Below are 20015 nucleotides of genomic sequence, written 5' to 3' on the forward strand. Positions count from 1 at the left end.
TTCAGGGATTCAACTTCTTCCTGGTTTAGTCTTGGGGGAGTGTAAGTGTCCAGGAAATTATCTATTTCTTCTAGGTTTTCTAGTTTATTTGCATAGAGGTGTTTATAGTATTCTCTGATGGTAGTTTGTATTTCTGTGGGGTCAGTGGTGATATCCCCTTTATCATTTTTTATTGCGTCGATTTGATTCTTCTCTCTTTTCTTCTTTATTAGTCTTGCTAGCAGTCTATCAATTTTGTTGATCTTTTCAAAAAACCAGCTCCTGGATTCATTGATTTTTTGGAGGGTTTTTCGTGTCTCTATCTCCTTCAGTTCTGCTCTGATCTTAGTTATTTCTTGCATGCTGCTAGCTTTTGAATGTGTTTGCTCTTGTTTCTCTGGTTCTTTTAATTGTGATGTTAGGGTGTCAATTTTAGATCTTTCCTGCTTTCTCTTGTGGGCATTTAGCGCTATAAATTTCCCTCTACACACTGCTTTAAATGTGTCCCAGAGATTCTGGTATGTTGTATCTGTGTTCTCATTGCTTTCAAAGAACATCTTTATTTCTGCCTTCATTTCGTTATGTACCCAGTAGTCATTCAGGAGCAGGTTGTTCAGTTTCCATGTAGTTGAGTGGTTTTGATTGAGTTTCTTAGTCCTGAGTTCTAGTTTAATTGCACTGTGGTCTGAGAGACAGTGTGTTATAATTTCTGTTCTTTTACATTTGCTGAGGAGTGCTTTACTTCCAACTATGTGGTCAATTTTGGAATAAGCGCAATGTGGTGCTGAGAAGAATGTATATTCTGTTGATTTGGGGTGGAGAGTTCTGTAGATGTCTATTAGGTCCACTTGGTGCAGAGTTGAGTTCAATTCCTGGATATCCGTGTTAACTTTCTGTCTCGTTGATCTGTCTGATGTTGACAGTGGGGTGTTAAAGTCTCCCATTATTATTGTATGGGAGTCTAAGTCTCTTTGTAAGTCTCTAAGGACCTGCTTTATGAATCTGGGTGCTCCTGTATTGGGTGCATATATATTTAGGATAGTTAGCTCTTCCTGATGAATTGATCCCTTTACCATTATGTAATGGCCTTCTTTGTCTCTTTTGATCTTTGATGGCTTAAAGTCTGTTTTATCAGAGACTAGGATTGCAACCCCTGCTTTTTTTTTTTTTTTTTTTTTTTCCATTTGCTTGGTAGATCTTCCTCCATCCCTTTATTTTGAGCCTATGTGTGTCTCTGCATGTGAGATGGGTCTCCTGAATACAGCAAACTGATGGGTCTTGACTCTTTATCCAATTTGCCCATCTGTGTCTTTTAATTGGACCATTTAGTCCATTTACATTTAAGGTTAATATTGTTATGTGTGAACTTGATCCTGTCATTATGATATTAGCTGGTTATTTTGCTCGTTAGTTGATGCAGTTTCTTCCTAGCATCGATAGACTTTACATTTTGACATGTTTTTGCAATGGCTGGTATCGGTTGTTCCTTTCCATGTTTAGTGCTTCCTTCAGGGTCTCTTGTAGGGCAGGCCTGCTGGTGACAAAATCTCTAAGCATTTGCTTGTCTATAAAGGTTTTTATTTCTCCTTCACTCATGAAACTTAGTTTGGCTGGATATGAAATTCTGGGTTTAAAATTCTTTTCTTTAAGAATGTTGAATATTGGCCCCCACTCTCTTCTGGCTTGGAGAGTTTCTGCCGAGAGATCTGCTGTTAGTCTGATGGGCTTCCCTTTGTGTGTAACCCGACCTTTATCTCTGGCTCCCCTTAGCATTTTTTCCTTCATTTCAACTTTGGTGAATCTGACAATTATGTGTCTTGGAGTTGCTCTTCTCAAGGAGTATCTTTGTGGCATTCTCTGTATTTCCTGAATTTGAATGTTGGCCTGCCTTACTAGATTGGGGAAGTTCTCCTGGATGACATCCTGCAGAGTGTTTTCCAGCTTGGTTCCATTTTCCCCGTCATTTTCAGGCACACCAATCAGACGTAGATTTGGTCTTTTCACATAATCCCATACTTCTTAGAGGCTTTCTTCATTTCTTTTTACTCTTTTTTCTCCACACTTCTCTTCTCACTTCATTTCATCCATTTGATCTTCAATCACTGATACTCTTTCTTCCAGTTGATCGAGTCGGTTACTGAAGCTTGTGCATTTGTCACATAGTTCTCGTGTTATGGTTTTCATCTCTATCAGTTCTTTTAACGTCTCTGCATTGATTATTCTGGTTATCCATTCATCCATTCTTTTTTCAAGGTTTTTAGTTTCTTTGCCCTGGTTACGTAGTTCTCCTTTAGTTCTGAGAAGTTTGATCAACTGAAGCCTTCTTCTCTCAACTCCTCAAAGTCATTTTCTGTCCAGCTTTGTTCCATTGCTGGCGATGAGCTGCGTTCCTTTGGAGGGAGAGATGTGCTCTGATTTTTTGAATTTCCAGCTTTTCTGCACTGCTTTTTCCCCATCTTTGTGGTTTTATCTGTCTTTGGTCTTTGATGATGGTGGTGTACTGATGGGGTTTTGGTGTGGGTGTCCTTTCTGTTTATTAGTTTTCCTTCTAACAGTCTGGACCCTCAGCTGTAGGTCTGTTGGGGTTTGCTTGAGGTTCACTCCAGACCATTTGCCTGGGTATCAGCAGCGGAGGCTGCAGAAGATAGAATATTGCTGAACAGCGAGTGTTGCTGTCTGATTCTTGCTCTGGAAGCTTCATCTCAGGGGTGTACCCCGCCGTGTGAGGTGTGAGGTGTAGGTCTGCACATAGTAGGGGATGTCTCCCAGTTAGGTTACTCAGGGATTAGGGACCCACTTGAACAGGCAGTCTGTCCCTTCTCAGATCTCAACCTCCGTGCTGGGAGATCCGCTTCTCTCTTCAAAGCTATCAGACAGGGGCATTTACCTCTACCGAGGTTTCTGCTGCTTTTTGTTTAGCTATGCCCTGTCCCCAGAGGAGGAGTCTACAGAGGCAGGCAGGCCTCCTTGAGCTGCGGTGGGTTTCACCCAGTTCGAGCTTCCTGGTGGCTTTGTTTACCTACTTAAGCCTCAGCAATGGTGGGCACCCCTCCCCCAGCCTTGCTGCAGCCTTGCAGTTAGATCTCAGACTGCTGTGCTAGCAATGACGGAGACTCCGTGGGTGTGGGACCCTCCAGGCCAGGTGTGGGGTATAATCTCCTGGTGTGCCGTTTGCTAAGACCCTTGGTAAAGCACAGTATTAGGGTGGGAGTTACCTGATTTTCCAGGTGTTGTGTGTCTCAGTTTCCTTTGGCTAGGAAAAGGGATTCCCTTCCCCCTTGCGCTTCCCAGGTGAGGTGACGGCTCACCCTGCTTCAGCTCTCGCTGGTCGGGCTGCACCAGCTGACCACCACCGATTGTCCAGCACTCCCCAGTGAGATGAACCTGGTACCTCAGTTGAAAATGCAGAAATCACCCGTCTTCTGTGTCACTCACGCTGGGAGCTGGAACCTGGAGCTGTTCCTATTTGGCCATCTTGGGCGCACCCCTAGGTTTGCTTTATTTTCACATTCCATCACTAACCAATACTGAGGAGGAAGAATAACAAAAACTATGTTAAGAGGCAGCTGATAAAGAACTTGATTATAGGTTACGTTTCTGTAACTTTAGAGTGAAATAAACAGATAAAATCCTGCAGAAAGGAAAGGCTTATGAGTGATTTTTAACATCCTATTAAAATAGAATATGTATTGTTACAAAAGACCATATGAAATTTGCTATACTATGTTTCCTAATTTTTTATTTGTGTGATGAGATATTTATATATTCCCATCTTTTCCCAATGTAATTACTTCAATGGTGCCTGTCTTTCTGGAATATGAGTACGCTATAATCACAAACAGTACCATACTCTAAAATTTAAAAGAAAACATATCTCCTTAGCATTTAGCACAAATGACCTCTCAACCATGTGTGGATCGCAGATGAAGGGTCAAAACTCTCTGATCAGAGCCTTCAGGGTTCCCAAGTAACCATAACAAGAGACAAGGTATATTTGAGTTGTAAAATGCAGCTCAAAGTTGGTGTCTCCTTAATTTACTCTTGTCACCAGTATTGTTCAGATTCCCAAAGCCAACTAGAAACCAGCAGACCTCCAAGTTAATGAATGTTCCCTGTTATCACCATGGACATCAAGTATTAATGTTACCAACACTTTGCAGATTTAGATTTATCCATTTTAGCACTTGAGGCTGTTCATTTCCTTGTAAAATATGTGTGTGTTTTCAGGCTTAGCTGCTTCCAGATATTTTTGGCACTTTGTTACCAACCAAAACATCTGAGAAGTAGCTTCTTTCCGGGGCCTGAATCTTACGCTGTTCTGGGAATCAAAAGTCCTTGAGGTTGACTTTCTTCATATTCCTATCACTTACTTCATTAGTGAGATTAAATGTTTCCAGGTACCACAACACCTTCCTATATTTGTATAGCCTCTGTTGCATAAATCAGTGTGCCTAATTCCCTAATCAAAGGTTTCCCTGAAGTTTTAACATTCAGAAAAGGGAGACAACTGAATATTTTATCTTCTATAGCTTGAATTCCTTTTAAAGTCAGATTTACTTAAGGTAGCAATGTTTAGAGAGTTCAAGCCTCTCACATAAAATAAAATATTTCAGACTCAACCTATTTAAATACTAACTTCTTTTTTTGCTGTCTTGGTTTGGTTAAAGCAGGGGTTCCCAACCCCCTGTTATCAGGTCTATGGCTTGTTAAGAACCAGATTGCACAGCAGGAGGTGAGTGGTGGGTGAGCCAGCAAAGCTTCATCTGTATTTACAGCCACCATCTGAGCTCTGCCTCCCATCAGATCAGCACAGACATTAGATTCTCATAGGAATTCAAACCCTATTATGAACTGCACATGCGAGGGATCTAGACTGTGAGCTCCTTATGAAAATCTAATGCCTGATGATCTGTCACTGTCTCCCATCACCCCCAGATGTGACCATCTAGTTGCAGGAAAACAAGCTCAGGGCTGCCACTGATTCTACATTATGGTGAGTTGTATAATTATTTTAGTATATATTACAATGTAATAATAGAAATAAAGTACACAATAAATGTAATACACTTGAATCATCCCTAAACCATCGCCCCCACCCCCAGGTCAGTGGAAAAATGGTCTTCCATGAAACCAGTTCCTGGTGCCAAAAAGTTTGGGGACTGCTGTGTTAAAGGATCCTTTTAATATTCCATGAAAACAATTTTCTGCAGAAAAAGAAACATTTAGAAAAATAAGATTATACAATGTTGAACAAATGCTATTTAAAACACTTAAGTTTTAACCACTTTATGATTACTTATCCTGATGAGCTAGGATATGACATAGCTATCAAAGTCCTTTGAGTTAACTCAAACATCAGCTTAATTTCATTTTTGTAGTATTTTTAAGAATTTAATGAAAATTATCTAATTTTAAAGTGCATATAAGAATCAGATAAACAATAGGAAATAACTTTCTTATTTGACAATGATCTGCTTTACTTTATGAATTGGGGATAGATGATTATATTTACCATAGCCTATTCTGCATAATATGTTCGAAATCCATCTGTACCTCAGATTCATGTGAATCACTATAAATGACAAGGATGAGTGCAGTGTTTCATCTCTTTTTAGGTGGTGCTGTTTAGAAGTCAGTGATTATCAGTATTAACAGTGGCTTATTTAACCATCAAACCTTAATGTACCACACTGTTGAAAAAGGCATTCTTGGTTGTTTTCTCCATGCCAATCAGTTCCATAGTTAGCATTACTTTAGAATTATAAATGCACAAAGTAGGTCCCCAAAAAAATGATTAAAATAGTGAGTTAACATCAAGAATCTTGAAGTTTCAAACTAGTAAGTGGAGTCTAACATACACACAGACACACACACACACATGCATATACACATGTACATACCTGGCCACTCTTATCTCTTAGTAGGCAATCTTTAGTGAGTGATTATAGTTGAAATTGACTGATTTTAAAGCAGCCACACAAGTTGAGTGGAACATATCATTTTGAATAAGTTAACACAGATATAGAGACCTTCATCTATTCTGCTCTTACAGACACTACATAATAAAGATTAACTGCCCCTTACGTGTATTGTTATCTCCATCTCCCAAATACTCAATGCCCAACAATGCCATTAGCTGTCAGTGGATGTATTTAAGCATGATATAGGAATCTTTTGTGACTATCCAGTCTCCTACAATCACAGCACTAGTCTTAGCAATTGATTGGAAAATATTAAAATAAGTGTTGTAGATCCACAGTCCAGTCAATCAGATACCCACAATTAAGTCAGTTCACAAGAATAAAAAAATGGGACCCTCTGGACTATCTTTGGAATTATCTCACTTTTATATTATTTTGTGTGCGTGTGTGTGTGTGTGTGTGCGTGTGTGTGTGTGTGTGGTGAACTATCTGAAACGCTGTTTTCAGCTCCAGTGACAATCATTCTCCCTATCACCATGAAGCATCTTTTTCTAACCAGCACAATAAGGATAACAAAACCCATTTCAGTCTCAATTTAAGTTTAATTCCCAGGTGGAACTTGAAATGAAGCTGTAATGAACTTGAACTTGCAGCAGTGATTTTCTCATACATGCATATAAAAGTGTTCAGATACAGTAGTGGTGTTTCCAGATGCTAATGTCACTCACTTCTTCAGAAACAGGTTAAAAAAAAAAGAGGAAAACATAGGGTGTTGTGGTTGGGCATATTGTTGCATTCAGCATGGGGCAGCCAGCCAGGTTCTATTTTACTTTATACTTAATAGAGGTTGACAGAGCAGCATACAGCATGATCACATAATTTTTCAAATGACCTATATAAAAATATTTCCTTCAGAAGTTTCCAAGTTAATGTATAAAACAGCAGTGTTATCCAAATAAAATACATGAAGGTGAGGGTTGATTAGAATTATAAAATAAGAAACAGAGTAGATCTCCTCAGTGTCCTAAGAATTGCCTAAAACCATTTGGGCTTTTAAGAAAACAAACTCATTCCTTTAGCTGTCCTATTTTATTCTAAAACACTAAGTTATATTTTGTGAGCAAGAATAATATATTCAAGTGTGAACAGATTAGGCCTCAAGTGGATTAGAGAATGGTCGCTGGAGTCTATGTTACCAATAAAAATCAGCCCAAGAAATCAAGGAAGACCTGAATTAGGGTTCTTATTGTAACATTCTTGCTCTCTGGTAGAGGTTAGCAATTAGCACCTTACTACCCTCCCACAATTTTCTAGGTCTAGGTTATCGTTCATAGTTTCTTGGACAAAAATTGGGAGATTCAGGTTAATTTTGAGTGAAACACTCCAGCATATCTACAGTATTTTCTGAGAAGGTGGGCCATGACTACAGGTACAATTTTAACTTTTCTGTATGTGGAAACGTAGTAGCCATCCTTGGGAACTAGAACATAAGTCAGGACAACAATTTTTCCCAGCAAAACAATGACACTGGCACCAATATCACCAGTGTTTATAAAATACATGTTTCTTTTCTGTTAATGATACAATGCTGTCATCACTTAATGTTTTTGGTAGATCCAGCCTCACCACCATCTCTCTTCATATTCGCTCCCCTGATTGCCTTCTGGAAGCCTCGCCTTTGTGTTAACTTTCCAAATTCATATTTCAAAATACACATCTAATCTGTGCACCAGCTGCTTAAGAACAGTTCAGTGGCCTGTCACACGGTTCTAACCATCTCCCTCTCCTTTCCCTTCTCCACAATTTTTTGTCCTCCCGGGCAACCCTCCAGGTCCTTGAACTCACTGTCTTTTTCACACGTGGTCCCTGTTGGCCGTGTCCTTTCCCCTTCTCTGCCTAATAAACTCCCGCATCTCTGTGAGGTCCCTCCCAGATAATACCTCTTCTGTGATGGTTCATTTTTCCTTTGTCTATGCTTGAATGTCACTGTACAGACATTCATCATGAGATTGATGTTTTAATATTGATTTGGGTATCGATTTGGGTATCATTTCCCCCCTTAGTCTTTGAGCCCTGAAGGCTGGAACTTTATCTTTCCAGCATCTAGTACAGTACCTGGTACATGATGAATGAAGAGTTAGTTAGAAATTAAGAGGTAGAATTTGACAAGCAAATATAGAATTGCTGAAGTAGAATAGACTTTAGGCTTACAGAGAGTACCTAGGCCAATTCTCCCAAATAACATTTTAGTAAGACAAGTTTAAGTACACACCACTAGTCAGTGAGAGCACCAAGCCCAGAACCCACTACACCAATGTGTCCTCTACTGTTCTTTTCTTTGCATAAGTGTGGTTCCCATTTGCCAAATCCCATCATTTTTAATACTTTTCCTTAAAAGGAGCCTTTTTTCCCCAATTACTGTGACTAAATCTCATCAACAGAGTTCTTGTTAAAAAGCTCTAAAATGACTATATAATTTATAGAAAAATCTGGGGGAAATCAGTTATTTGTGCATGTCTTGTCTGTTGGAAATGTTTTATGTCTTTAAGTGTTTCCAAAAGTGTAATATACAATACGTATTTAGCACAGCAAAATTGATGTCATGTTTTTTAGAAATCTAAAGAATAATAAAAATGGTTTATATTAACATAGAAGAATATGGGTTATACTTCAGTATTCAGGTAGCAATTTTGGGGCAAATTTTAAGTAATTCTTAGGGAATAAATAAGCTAGTTTAATAAAAAGAGCAATAGCATTTCTCTTTAGAAATCATTATGCATGTTAATAATTTATTCTATATCCAATCTCTTTAATTTTCATTATCTAATTTATAAGACATTTAGTATTTCAAGTTATTAAAGGTATAAATATTTGGACAATTTGTGAGGTCTTTTTGTAAAATAGTTGAAAGGTATTTAAATATAATGGTAGTCTGATAAAAATAGTCTATTCTTGATCAAAAAAGACCTGTTGTTTCTAAGGAAGTCAGAACATTTTATTTCAGTCTAATGTGTCATTTTATACCTTTTGCAAAGTAAAACCATCAAAGAAGAATGAGATGAGAACAGTGTTATTACCTTTGCTTGTAATTATAAAGAATCCACATTGCTTTCTTGTAATGATAGGTTCTGGACCCACAGATTTTTAGGAGAGCCCTAGATTTCATCCTTTACCAAGTGAAAAGAAAACCGAAACATTTATTTAGGTTACAAATCAAAACAAAATGATATCTGAATTAATTTTCTACTTAGCTTGTGAGCCATCACGATCTTGGTATGTGGATATCAATTTAGGTAAATGGTTTACTTTCTAATTAGTTGGTGGCTTTAAACGTCTTTTAAAACCCTTGTAGGGCAACACAGATGTTAAATATGTGCGCCAAGAGAAAATTATCATCTATTTTGCCTTAGAATATCACAGCATACATAAGACATTTTTTATGTATTTATGGTAAAGTGAATAAAAAATAGATGTACATTTCAAAAACATAATTGTAAAGCAAAAACCTGTGAAACCACTACCCAAGTCCAAGAAATAGCATGTTGCTAGCTCCCAGAAGTCTCATTTATATATTAAAGTCTTAGGAAAACTCTACCATAAATAATCTACCATAATAGATGCCGTTGTTAACCCAGCATCTATTATTCTATAACAATATTCATAGAATACTATATAGGAAAGTCTGTCTTAGAAAACTAGGCAATTTAAGCACTATTAATTTTAGCCAGTAAACTAATGTCATTATGTTCAAAACAATGTTTAATGAAAGTATTCCATGTATTCTTTGCTGTAGTATCTTTTTGAGGATTAATGTTATTTTATAAATATATGCTTGTTTGTGGAGGAGTAGAAGGAGAAGAGAGAAACCTATATATTTGTTTTACTTATACAAATATGCAATTTCTCTAGTTTGCATATATCAACACAGAAGAACATGTATTATACTCAATCAGGTAGCAAATTCTAGAGAAATTTAAAATAATTCCTAGGGAATAAATAGTTTAATAATAAAAGAGCAACAATATTTCTCTTTAGAAATGTTGCATATATCAACACAGAAGAACATGTATTATCCTCAATCAGGTAGCAAATTCTAGAGAAATTTTAAATAATTCCTAGGGAATAAATAGTTTAATAATAAAAGAGCAACAACATTTCTCTTTAGAAATCATTATGCATGTTAATAATTTATTCTGTAGATAATCTCTTTAATAATTATCTGTATATAATTAAATCTATGGGATCCTCCTCAGACGATGGGTGGTTGGTTGTATCTGTGGACATAGAGGGCCAGCTGTAAGGGACTTGAGCATCTCCGGATTTTGTTATCCATGGTGGTCCATCCTGGAGCCAATCCACCACACTGTAGGTACCAAGAGATGATGGTATTTAACATATGCCAGGCATGCTAAAGATTCTGTTCATGATTTTTTGTGTGTATACAAATTTAACTTTCACATTAATCTAATGATTATATTATCCCTATTTTAAATATTAACCAAAGTATAGCTCGTCTAAATAACACAGGTAGGAAGAGAATAAGCCCGATTCAGACCTAGGATTGTCTGAGTCCTCAGTAAATAAGCACTACACTGTAAGCCTGTATACCATGGAGATGAGAATCTCATAATATATATAGAATCACTATGTGCCATGTACAGTGCTATCTTCTGAAAATTTCTAAAAACCTGATATTTATAGAATTATAAGAATCCACTAGCTAATAATCTTTTTTTTTGTTTTTAATTATTCGTTTCATTGAAATACTTCTTATTAGAAAAATGTTAAAGTAATGAGAGGGGCAGCTAATTCTTCTTTCACCAGAATGGCATCCTTTTGGTTACAATCCCCTAAAACAAAAGGATAAGAAACCTGGTAAATTTTAGCTACAGATTTCTACATAAGCATGTTTTAGATACCTATTAGATTAAGTTTGGAATCTCATTTGTACTAAGTCAGTTCTTCCCTATCCCCTAGCCAACTTTTTGGCAGCAGTTTTCAGTGAATTATTTGCTTGTATTTAGAAAAAATGAATTGAAAAATAAAACTATTTGAGCCATGTGATGCAGGAGCCTAATGATAGTAATTCATTGCCTGATGAAAAGTCATAAAATCAGCTTCCAATATCAATGGTATTTTATGTGAATATGAACATAAGGCTTTAGTTGATTGTTTTGTGATTTTGAGTAATGAGTTATGGTGTCTGAATTGCCTTTCATATTTCTTGCTACTTTGTATTTCAATGTATCTTACAAATTACCATTTATTAATTTTGTCACAAAATGAATTTCTGCTTATTCATATATTCATCTTTCTGGAAAGAAATATATTTAGTGCCCACCACATACTGACAAAACTCATATTTTAGCCAAGGGCATCTATTGTACCAAGTCTTGAGTACCAATCGTAGATTATATGGTCAGTTTTATTTCTTATATTTCTTCATTCTTTTTTCATCCTTCAGAATTTGACATACACAACATACACTTCTTGATGCAGTCACAACTACTTACTGTTGTTGCTTTTCTAATCTATTTTCTTCCTATCCCTTTACAGTTTTATTTCTAAACCACCAGTCCACTTAACCTATACAGTCATAGATCACAGATAGCTACTAGCTTGTCAAAGCCAGTAATGTAAAAAACAACCTTATTTGTATTAGATTTCTATTTCTCAATTCAAGTCATGAATAGACCTCTTTAAGAAAAAGTAATTATTGCATAACTTCCTTCAGGCATAAATTATCATGTTTCCTATAGATATACAAACATAAAACCAGACATAAACTTCTATGTCTTTAGTTTTCATGCAACTATAAGCCAAAACAAATGTACAAATTTACATAGAACAAAACCAACAAAATCTGAGTTAGCAGAATTCATATATTATGACATGATGTTTGCTGAAACTAAAATACATATAACAGGTCAGATTGTCTATGTTTTCTGTGCTATGTGATGGTAGCATTCTTCCATTACATTTTTTTTAAAAATTTATTTATTATTATTATACTTTAAGTTGTAGGGTACATGTGCATAATGTGCAGGTTTGTTACATATGTATACTTGTGCCATGTTGGTGTGCTGCACCCATCAACTCGTCATTTACATCAGGTATAACTCCCAATGCAATCCCTCCCCCCTCCCCCCTCCCCATGATAGGCCCCGGTGTGTGATGTTCCCCTTCCTGAGTCCAAGTGATCTCATTGTTCAGTTCCCACCTATGAGTGAGAACATGCGGTGTTTGGTTTTCTGTTCTTGTGATAGTTTGCTAAGAATGATGGTTTCCAGCTGCATCCATGTCCCTACAAAGGACACAAACTCATCCTTTTTGATGGCTGCATAGTATTCCATGGTGTATATGTGCCACATTTTCTTAATCCAATCTGTCACTGATGGACATTTGGGTTGATTCCAAGTCTTTGCTATTGTGAATAGTGCCGCAATAAACATACGTGTGCATGTGTCTTTATAGCAGCATAATTTATAATCCTTTGGGTATATACCCAGTAATGGGATGGCTGGGTCATATGGTACATCTAGTTCTAGATCCTTGAGGAATCGCCATACTGTTTTCCATAATGGTTGAACTAGTTTACAATCCCACCAACAGTGTAAAAGTGTTCCTATTTCTCCACATCCTCTCCAGCACCTGTTGTTTCCTGACTTTTTAATGATCGCCATTCTAACTGGTGTGAGATGGTATCTCATTGTGGTTTTGATTTGCATTTCTCTGATGGCCAGTGATGATGAGCATTTTCTCATGTGTCTGTTGGCTGTATGAATGTCTTCTTTTGAGAAGTGTCTGTTCATATCCTTTGCCCACTTTTTGATGGGGTTGTTTGTTTTTTTCTTGTAAATTTGTTTGAGTTCTTTGTAGGTTCTGGATATTAGCCCTTTGTCAGATGAGTAGATTGCAAAAATTTTCTCCCATTCTGTAGGTTGCCTGTTCACTCTGATGGTAGTTTCTTTTGCTGTGCAGAAGCTCTTTAGTTTAATGAGATCCCATTTGTCAATTTTGGCTTTTGCTGCTATTGATTTTGGTGTTTTAGACATGAAGTCTTTGCCCATGCTTATGTCCTGAATGGTACTACCTAGGGTTTCCTCTAGGATTTTTATGGTATTAGGTCTAACATTTAAGTCTCTAATCCATCTTGAATTAATTTTCATATAAGGAGTAAGGAAAGGATCCAGTTTCAGCTTTCTACTTATGGCTAGCCAATTTTCCCAGCACCATTTATTAAATAGGGAATCCTTTCCCCATTTCTTGTTTCTCTCAGGTTTGTCAAAGATCAGATGGCTGTAGATGTGTGGTATTATTTCTGAGGACTCTGTTCTGTTCCATTGGTCTATATCTCTGTTTTGGTACCAGTACCATGCTGTTTTGGTTACTGTAGCCTTGTAGTATAGTTTGAAGTCAGGTAGCGTGATGCCTCCAGCTTTGTTCTTTATAAAATATTGGCAAACCGGATTCAGCAACACATCAAAAAGCTTATCCACCATGATCAAGTGGGCTTCATCCCTAGGATGCAAGGCTGGTTCAACATTCGCAAATCAATAAACATAATCCAGCATATAAACAGAACCAAAGACAAGAACCACATGATTATCTCAATAGATGCAGAAAAGGCCTTTGACAAAATTCAACAGCCCTTCATGCTAAAAACGCTCAATAAATTCGGTATTGATGGAACGTACCTCAAAATAATAAGAGCTATTTATGACAAACCCACAGCCAATATCATACTGAATGGGCAAAAACTGGAAAAATTCCCTTTGAAAACTGGCACAAGACAGGGATGCCCTCTCTCACCACTCCTATTCAACATAGTGTTGGAAGTTCTGGCTAGGGCAATCAGGCAAGAGAAAGAAATCAAGGGTATTCAGTTAGGAAAAGAAGAAGTCAAATTGTCCCTGTTTGCAGATGACATGATTGTATATTTAGAAAACCCCATTGTCTCAGCCCAAAATCTCCTTAAGCTGATAAGCAACTTCAGCAAAGTCTCAGGATACAAAATCAATGTGCAAAAATCACAAGCATTCTTATACACCAGTAACAGACAAACAGAGAGCCAAATCAGGAATGAACTTCCATTCACAATTGCTTCAAAGAGAATAAAATACCTAGGAATCCAGCTTACAAGGGATGTAAAGGACCTCTTCAAGGAGAACTACAAACCACTGCTCAGTGAAATAAAAGAGGACACAAACAAATGGAAGAACATACCATGCTCATGGAGAGGAAGAATCAATATCGTGAAAATGGCCATACTGCCCAAGGTGATTTATAGATTCAATGCCATCCCCATCAAGCTACCAATGAGTTTCTTCACAGAATTGGAAAAAACTGCTTTAAAGTTCATATGGAACCAAAAAAGAGCCCGCGTCTCCAAGGCAATCCTAAGCCATTACATTTTTTAAATTACTATAAACAACATTCTGGTAACGTGCTATAATTTTGGTTTGCTGGTACTTCCAAAACTTCATGAGTGCAGTAAACCAGCTCCTCTTATTCTTTCACTGCCCATGGTGATAGCATCTCAAAGTTGTTGACAATGTAATTGTAAACAATGATGTAAATCTTAATTACTAGTCTGTTGCCCAAAATTCTTCCATTTCTTCCCCCTCGATGTGTCCTTTGTTATTGATATGTTCTCTCTGCCACCCTGATCCTGTTTTATTTGCCTCACATCTTGATTATTTCAATATTCTTTGCAATAATCTCCCTGGCTTTTCTGCTTCCAACTGCTCTGCTTCAATTTACCATGTACAGTATTTTCACGCTAATATTTTAAATCCAAGTATATCATGTATAATCCTATGATCTTGCAGTGGCTTTTCTTTGCCAGCTCTCAAGGTCCTTTTGCCTCTGCTGGTTACCCATCTCATCTGCTCATCCCTTTATCAGGCCACACCTCTCTGTTTCTCTCGCCCACATATCTTTCACCCTTAGTTCACATAAATACCTGCCCCTGCCAACTCATGCAGCAAACATGTAACACAAACATAACACCACAAATGCTTGCCTTTCTTTATTCTTTTTTCTCTCTTTTGTGATGCTGTTGTCTTTCACCAGATGCCTTTCTTCCGTCCTTCCATGTAAATCCTGCTGGGGCAATAGGTATGAACTGGGGCTATCACAAGTCACCCTAAGCCTAAGCCCACTCTGATAACTCTTTAGGTTCAGAACATGTATTTCATTTACAGAGAATACTACCTATTACTCTCTAATTATTCTGAGTGTTGAGCTGTCCTACATATTCTGTAAGGCCATGTGTGCAAGTACTATAGTCTACAGAGTTTCTCGTGCAATGGAGAATGTAGAAAAAAAGTATAGCAGAGTTGTTAAGAGCACAGACTTAGGTGTCAGAAGGAACTGGATTCAAATTCTATCTCTACCTCATATTACCAGTCAGAGTTTGGACATAGGACCTAATATCTCTGAGTTTTCCAATTTGCAGAATGGATCTTTGTACCTACCTCACAGGAGTGGTATGAAAGCTAAAGGTGACCACTGGGGTGAAGTGATCAGCATTTGTGAAATAGTCAGTGCTTAATACATAGTAACTTTTAAGATTGACTTTTTATGAAGTTACTTGATGCTTTTGAATGAGGGTTAATTTCCTTTCTTCTGTATCCTGGAATTCTTAGTGGCTTATAAGTTGACGCAATAGCAACCACAGTGGCAGGTTCAGAAAGGATAATTTCATACTATAATTATCTAGGAAAAGGAATGAAAATACCATGGGGATTGCTGGGGAATAGAGAGATCTTGTTTCATATCTGTGCTATCTCTGCCTCTGCTCCCTTACAATCCCTGGGAGTATTTCTGCACAGGAATGTCTTACAATATGTAAAACCTGAAAAGTAAGAAACCAGCTCTTTCCTCTCTGTTCCAAACGGGGCATGAGAGGAGAGATTCTGCTTTATTTTGTGGGAGCTGAAGAGTATCATTAATCTAATTGTTCTGCACATAATCTCTACGCTATACCCCATGGTCTACTAATGAGATCTTGGTCCTTCTCTGGAGGCCTCTGCTTTCTCATCTGAAAAATGAAGGGGTTGAACCAGGTGATCTCTAAGGGTGCCTTCTAACTTTAACAGTCTGAGTTGAAGAAAAGCTTTAAGCAATTTAGCAGAAGCCTAAACTAAAAAGTCAGGAAAAAAATACCCTTTTTCTAAGCTCTGTGTCTTTGTGTCTTATTCAATTGAACGGAATAGTCGATACAAAATGTCATTTCTGACTGATGTGCAACAAAGCACAAACCAAATGGATAGAAAAAAACTGTGGTGCCCTTAGAATTCTCTTGGCTCTACTAGAATAAAACTACTGAAACACTCTTTGTTTTTATCAAAAAAGTTAACTCTGAGAAAATTACCACTGTTGGCTCCAAGTGATATTTTGTACTCTCCCTGATAGCCATCTTCTTGACAAACAACACAGTCATTTCAAGCATTATTGCAGAGAATCGTTGCAAGTGTCAGAAATGATGGCTCTGTTAGACCCAGTCTGATTATCTGCTTCAGTGTAGTTATAAAAAAAAAAAGAGAGAGAGAGAAAGAGAGAAGAAAGGAAAAAAAATGTATCTGAGATAAAATACTGTCTCTTCATTCTTGGAGTTTTTAATTGCTACCTCTGTCTATAATCCTTGTAAGGTGACCTCTCTAAGATGCTAATTCACTCACTCCCATCTTTAATACATGGTCTTTTGTTCATTTCCTCCAGACCTTTATGACTTTTCACTGGGACCACTGCAATAGTCACTTAATTCCCTTTTCTCTAGTCCTTTATCTTCCAATCTACTTTCCACATTCCCATCAAAGAGTAGTTTCCTAAAGTTCAAAAATGATCATGTCTCTCCCCACTACATATAGAGTAATTCTAAAATTACCTAGAATTTAGGGGCCTCTGCCATTTCAGGATCCATCAGCTTTTCCTACCTCATTCCCTCTTCTTTCTTTTCACTGTAGTATCTATTCAGTTTGGATTATTCACAGTCCTCTGCATATATCCTTTAATTTTTCCTAATACCTTTGTTCATGCTGTTCTTTCCTTCTCCTGAGTGGATTACCCGCCTCCTTCAACTCTACTACATTCATACGTCTTTTAGGCACCAATTTAGCTTTCACAAGAACCCATGGAGATGCCCATGGATCCCGAAGGCCAAGATAATCCCTTTCTCCTCTGGGCCAGCACTTAGTTCTGGTGCTCTCATTACTGTCTTCGTTTGTAGTTGAGTTTAGTTTTAACAAAGGTCTAAAACATCGTATATGCTTAACAAATATTGTTTCTAAAATTAAATTGGCATTCCAGGTTATCTTGTCAAACTCGTTCCTTAGTTTACAATAAAAGTTTAAGTTGACATAAATAGCTATTGTATAATAAGCAAAAGTGTTATTACTAGAGCCCAGATTTAGAAAGGTAGAGGAGCAGATTAGTTTGGCCCTTCTCAAAGTTTGTTTTTTAGAATATTGGTTCACACATTTTATATTACCAATAAAAAAAGTTGGAGGGTGAAGCAAGTATTGAAAATGCTCCTTTTTCTCACCCCCTCAAAAAAGGCGTTCCCTGATAAATTTATTGAAAAAAAGCCCTCACCCCTCACTGCTTCCAAGCCGTTTACTCTCATTATTCCTCAGGCTTATTACCTAAAATAAAACATGTATTTGTTTGCTTATGGTCTGCCCTTTTGACCGGAATATAAGTTTCATGAAAGTAGGACATTTATCTCCTTTTTTTTTTAATTTTTATTTTTTGGCATCACATACTTTATTTTGGATAGTCATTAAATATAAAAATCATGAATTTGCTTACATTTCTTTAAAATCTATTATTATTATTATACTTTAAGTTCTAGGGTACATGTGCATAACGTGCAGGTTTGTTACATATGTATACTTGTGCCATGTTGGTGTGCTGCACCCATCAACTCATCAGCACCCATCAACTCGTCATTTACATCAGGTATAACTCCCAATGCAATCCCTCCCTCCTCCTCCCTCCCCATGATAGGCCCCGGTGTGTGATGTTCCCCTTCCCGAGTCCAAGTGATCTCATTGTTCAGTTCCCATCTATGAGTGAGAACATGCGTTTTCTGTTCTTGCAATAGTTTGCTGAGAATGATGGTTTCCAGCTGCATCCATGTCCCTACAAAGGACACAAACTCATCGTTTTTTATGGCTGCATAGTATTCCATGGTGTATATGTGCCACATTTTCTTAATCCAGTCTGTCACTGATGGACATTTGGGTTGATTCCAAGTCTTTGCTATTGTGAATAGTGCCGCAATAAACATACATGTGCATGTGTCTTTATAGCAGCATGATTTGTAATCCTTTGGGTATATACCCAGTAATGGGATGGCTGGGTCATATGGTACCTCTAGTTCTAGATCCTTGAGGAATCACCATACTGTTTTCAATAATGGTTGAACTAGTTTACAATCCCACCAACAGTGTAAAAGTGTTCCTATTTCTCCACATCCTCTCCAGCACCTGTTGTTTCCTGACTTTTTAATGATCACCATTCTAACTGGTGTGAGATGGTATCTCATTGTGGTTTTGATTTGCATTTCTCTGATGGCCAGTGATGATGAGCATTTTTTCATGTGTCTGTTGGCTGTATGAATGTCTTCTTTTGAGAAATGTCTGTTCATATCCTTTGCCCACTTTTTGATGGGGTTGTTTGTTTTTTTCTTGTAAATTTGTTTGAGTTCTTTGTAGGTTCTGGATATTAGCCCTTTGTCAGATGAGTAGATTGCAAAAATTTTCTCCCATTCTGTAGGTTGCCTATTCACTCTGATGGTAGTTTCTTTTGCTGTGCAGAAGCTCTTTAGTTTAATGAGATCCCATTTGTCAATTTTGGCTTTTGTTGCCATTGCTTTTGGTGTTTTAGACATGAAGTCCTTGCCCATGCCTATGTCCTGAATGGTATTAGCTAGGTTTTCTTCTAGGGTTTTTATGGTATTGGGTCTAACATTTAAGTCTCTAATCCATCTTGAATTAATTTTCATATAAGGAGTAAGGAAAGGATCCAGTTTCAGCTTTCTACTTATGGCTAGTCAATTTTCCCAGTACCATTTATTACATAGGGAATCCTTTCCCCATTTCTTGTTTTTCTCAGGTTTGTCAAAGATGAGATGGCTGTAGATGTGTGGTATTATTTCTGAGGACTCTGTTCTGTTCCATTGGTCTATGTCTCTGTTTTGGTACCAGTACCATGCTGCTTTGGTTACTGTAGCCTTGTAGTATAGTTTGAAGTCAGGTAGCGTGATGCCTCCAGCTTTGTTCTTTTGACTTAGGATTGTCTTGGAGATGTGGGCTCTTTTTTGGTTCCATATGAATTTTAAAGCAGTTTTTTCCAATTCTGTGAAGAAATTCTTGGTCGCTTGATGGGGATGGCATTGAATCTATAAATTACCTTGGGCAGTATGGCCATTTTCACAGTATTGATTCTTCCTCTCCATGAGCATGGAGGTTCTTCCATTTGTTTGTGTCCTCTTTTATTTCACTGAGCAGTGGTTTGTAGTTCTCCTTGAAGAGGTCCTTTACATCCCTTGTAAGTTGGATTCCTAGGTATTTTATTCTCTTTGAAGCAATTGTGAATGGAAGTTCATTCATGATTTGGCTCTCTGTCTGTTACTGGTGTATAAGAATGCTTGTGATTTTTGCACATTGATTTTGTATCCTGAGACTTTGCTGAAGTTGCTTATCAGCTTAAGGAGATTTTGGGTTGAGACAATAGGGTTTTCTAAATATACAATCATGTCATCTGCAAACAGGGACAATTTGATTTCTTTTCCTAACTGAATACCCTTGATTTCTTTCTCTTGCCTGATTGCCCTAGCCAGAACTTCCAACACTATGTTGAATAGGAGTGGTGAGAGAGGGCATCCCTGTCTTGTGCCAGTTTTCAAAGGGAATGCTTCCAGTTTTTGCCCATTCAGTATGATATTGGCTGTGGGTTTGTCATAAATAGCTCTTATTGAGATACGTTCCATCAATACTGAATTTATTGAGAGTTTTTAGCATGAAGGGCTGTTGAATTTTGTCAAAGGCCTTTTCTGCATCTATTGAGATTATCATGTGGTTTTTGTCTTTGGTTCTGTTTATATGC

General features: G+C 37.4%; 1 protein-coding gene across 11 annotated transcripts in view; it reads left to right on the plus strand.

The window, feature by feature from the left end:
- LOC105493295 (inositol polyphosphate-4-phosphatase type II B) overlaps window positions 1-20015 on the plus strand; it is an 822839-nt gene that overhangs the window by 780020 nt on the left and 22804 nt on the right. The window contains exon 25 of one of the 11 annotated variants that reach the window (XM_071092995.1): window positions 4915-4972. The exons of the other annotated variants lie outside the window; for them this stretch is intronic. Coding sequence (XP_070949096.1) covers window positions 4915-4960 — 46 coding nt within the window. The 3' untranslated portion in view covers window positions 4961-4972. The remainder of the gene's footprint in view (window positions 1-4914; window positions 4973-20015) is intronic. 11 annotated transcript variants of the gene reach the window in all.

This window comes from Macaca nemestrina, chromosome 3 (genome assembly GCF_043159975.1).
Source record: "Macaca nemestrina isolate mMacNem1 chromosome 3, mMacNem.hap1, whole genome shotgun sequence".
In the NCBI taxonomy this organism is placed as follows: domain Eukaryota; kingdom Metazoa; phylum Chordata; class Mammalia; order Primates; family Cercopithecidae; genus Macaca; species Macaca nemestrina.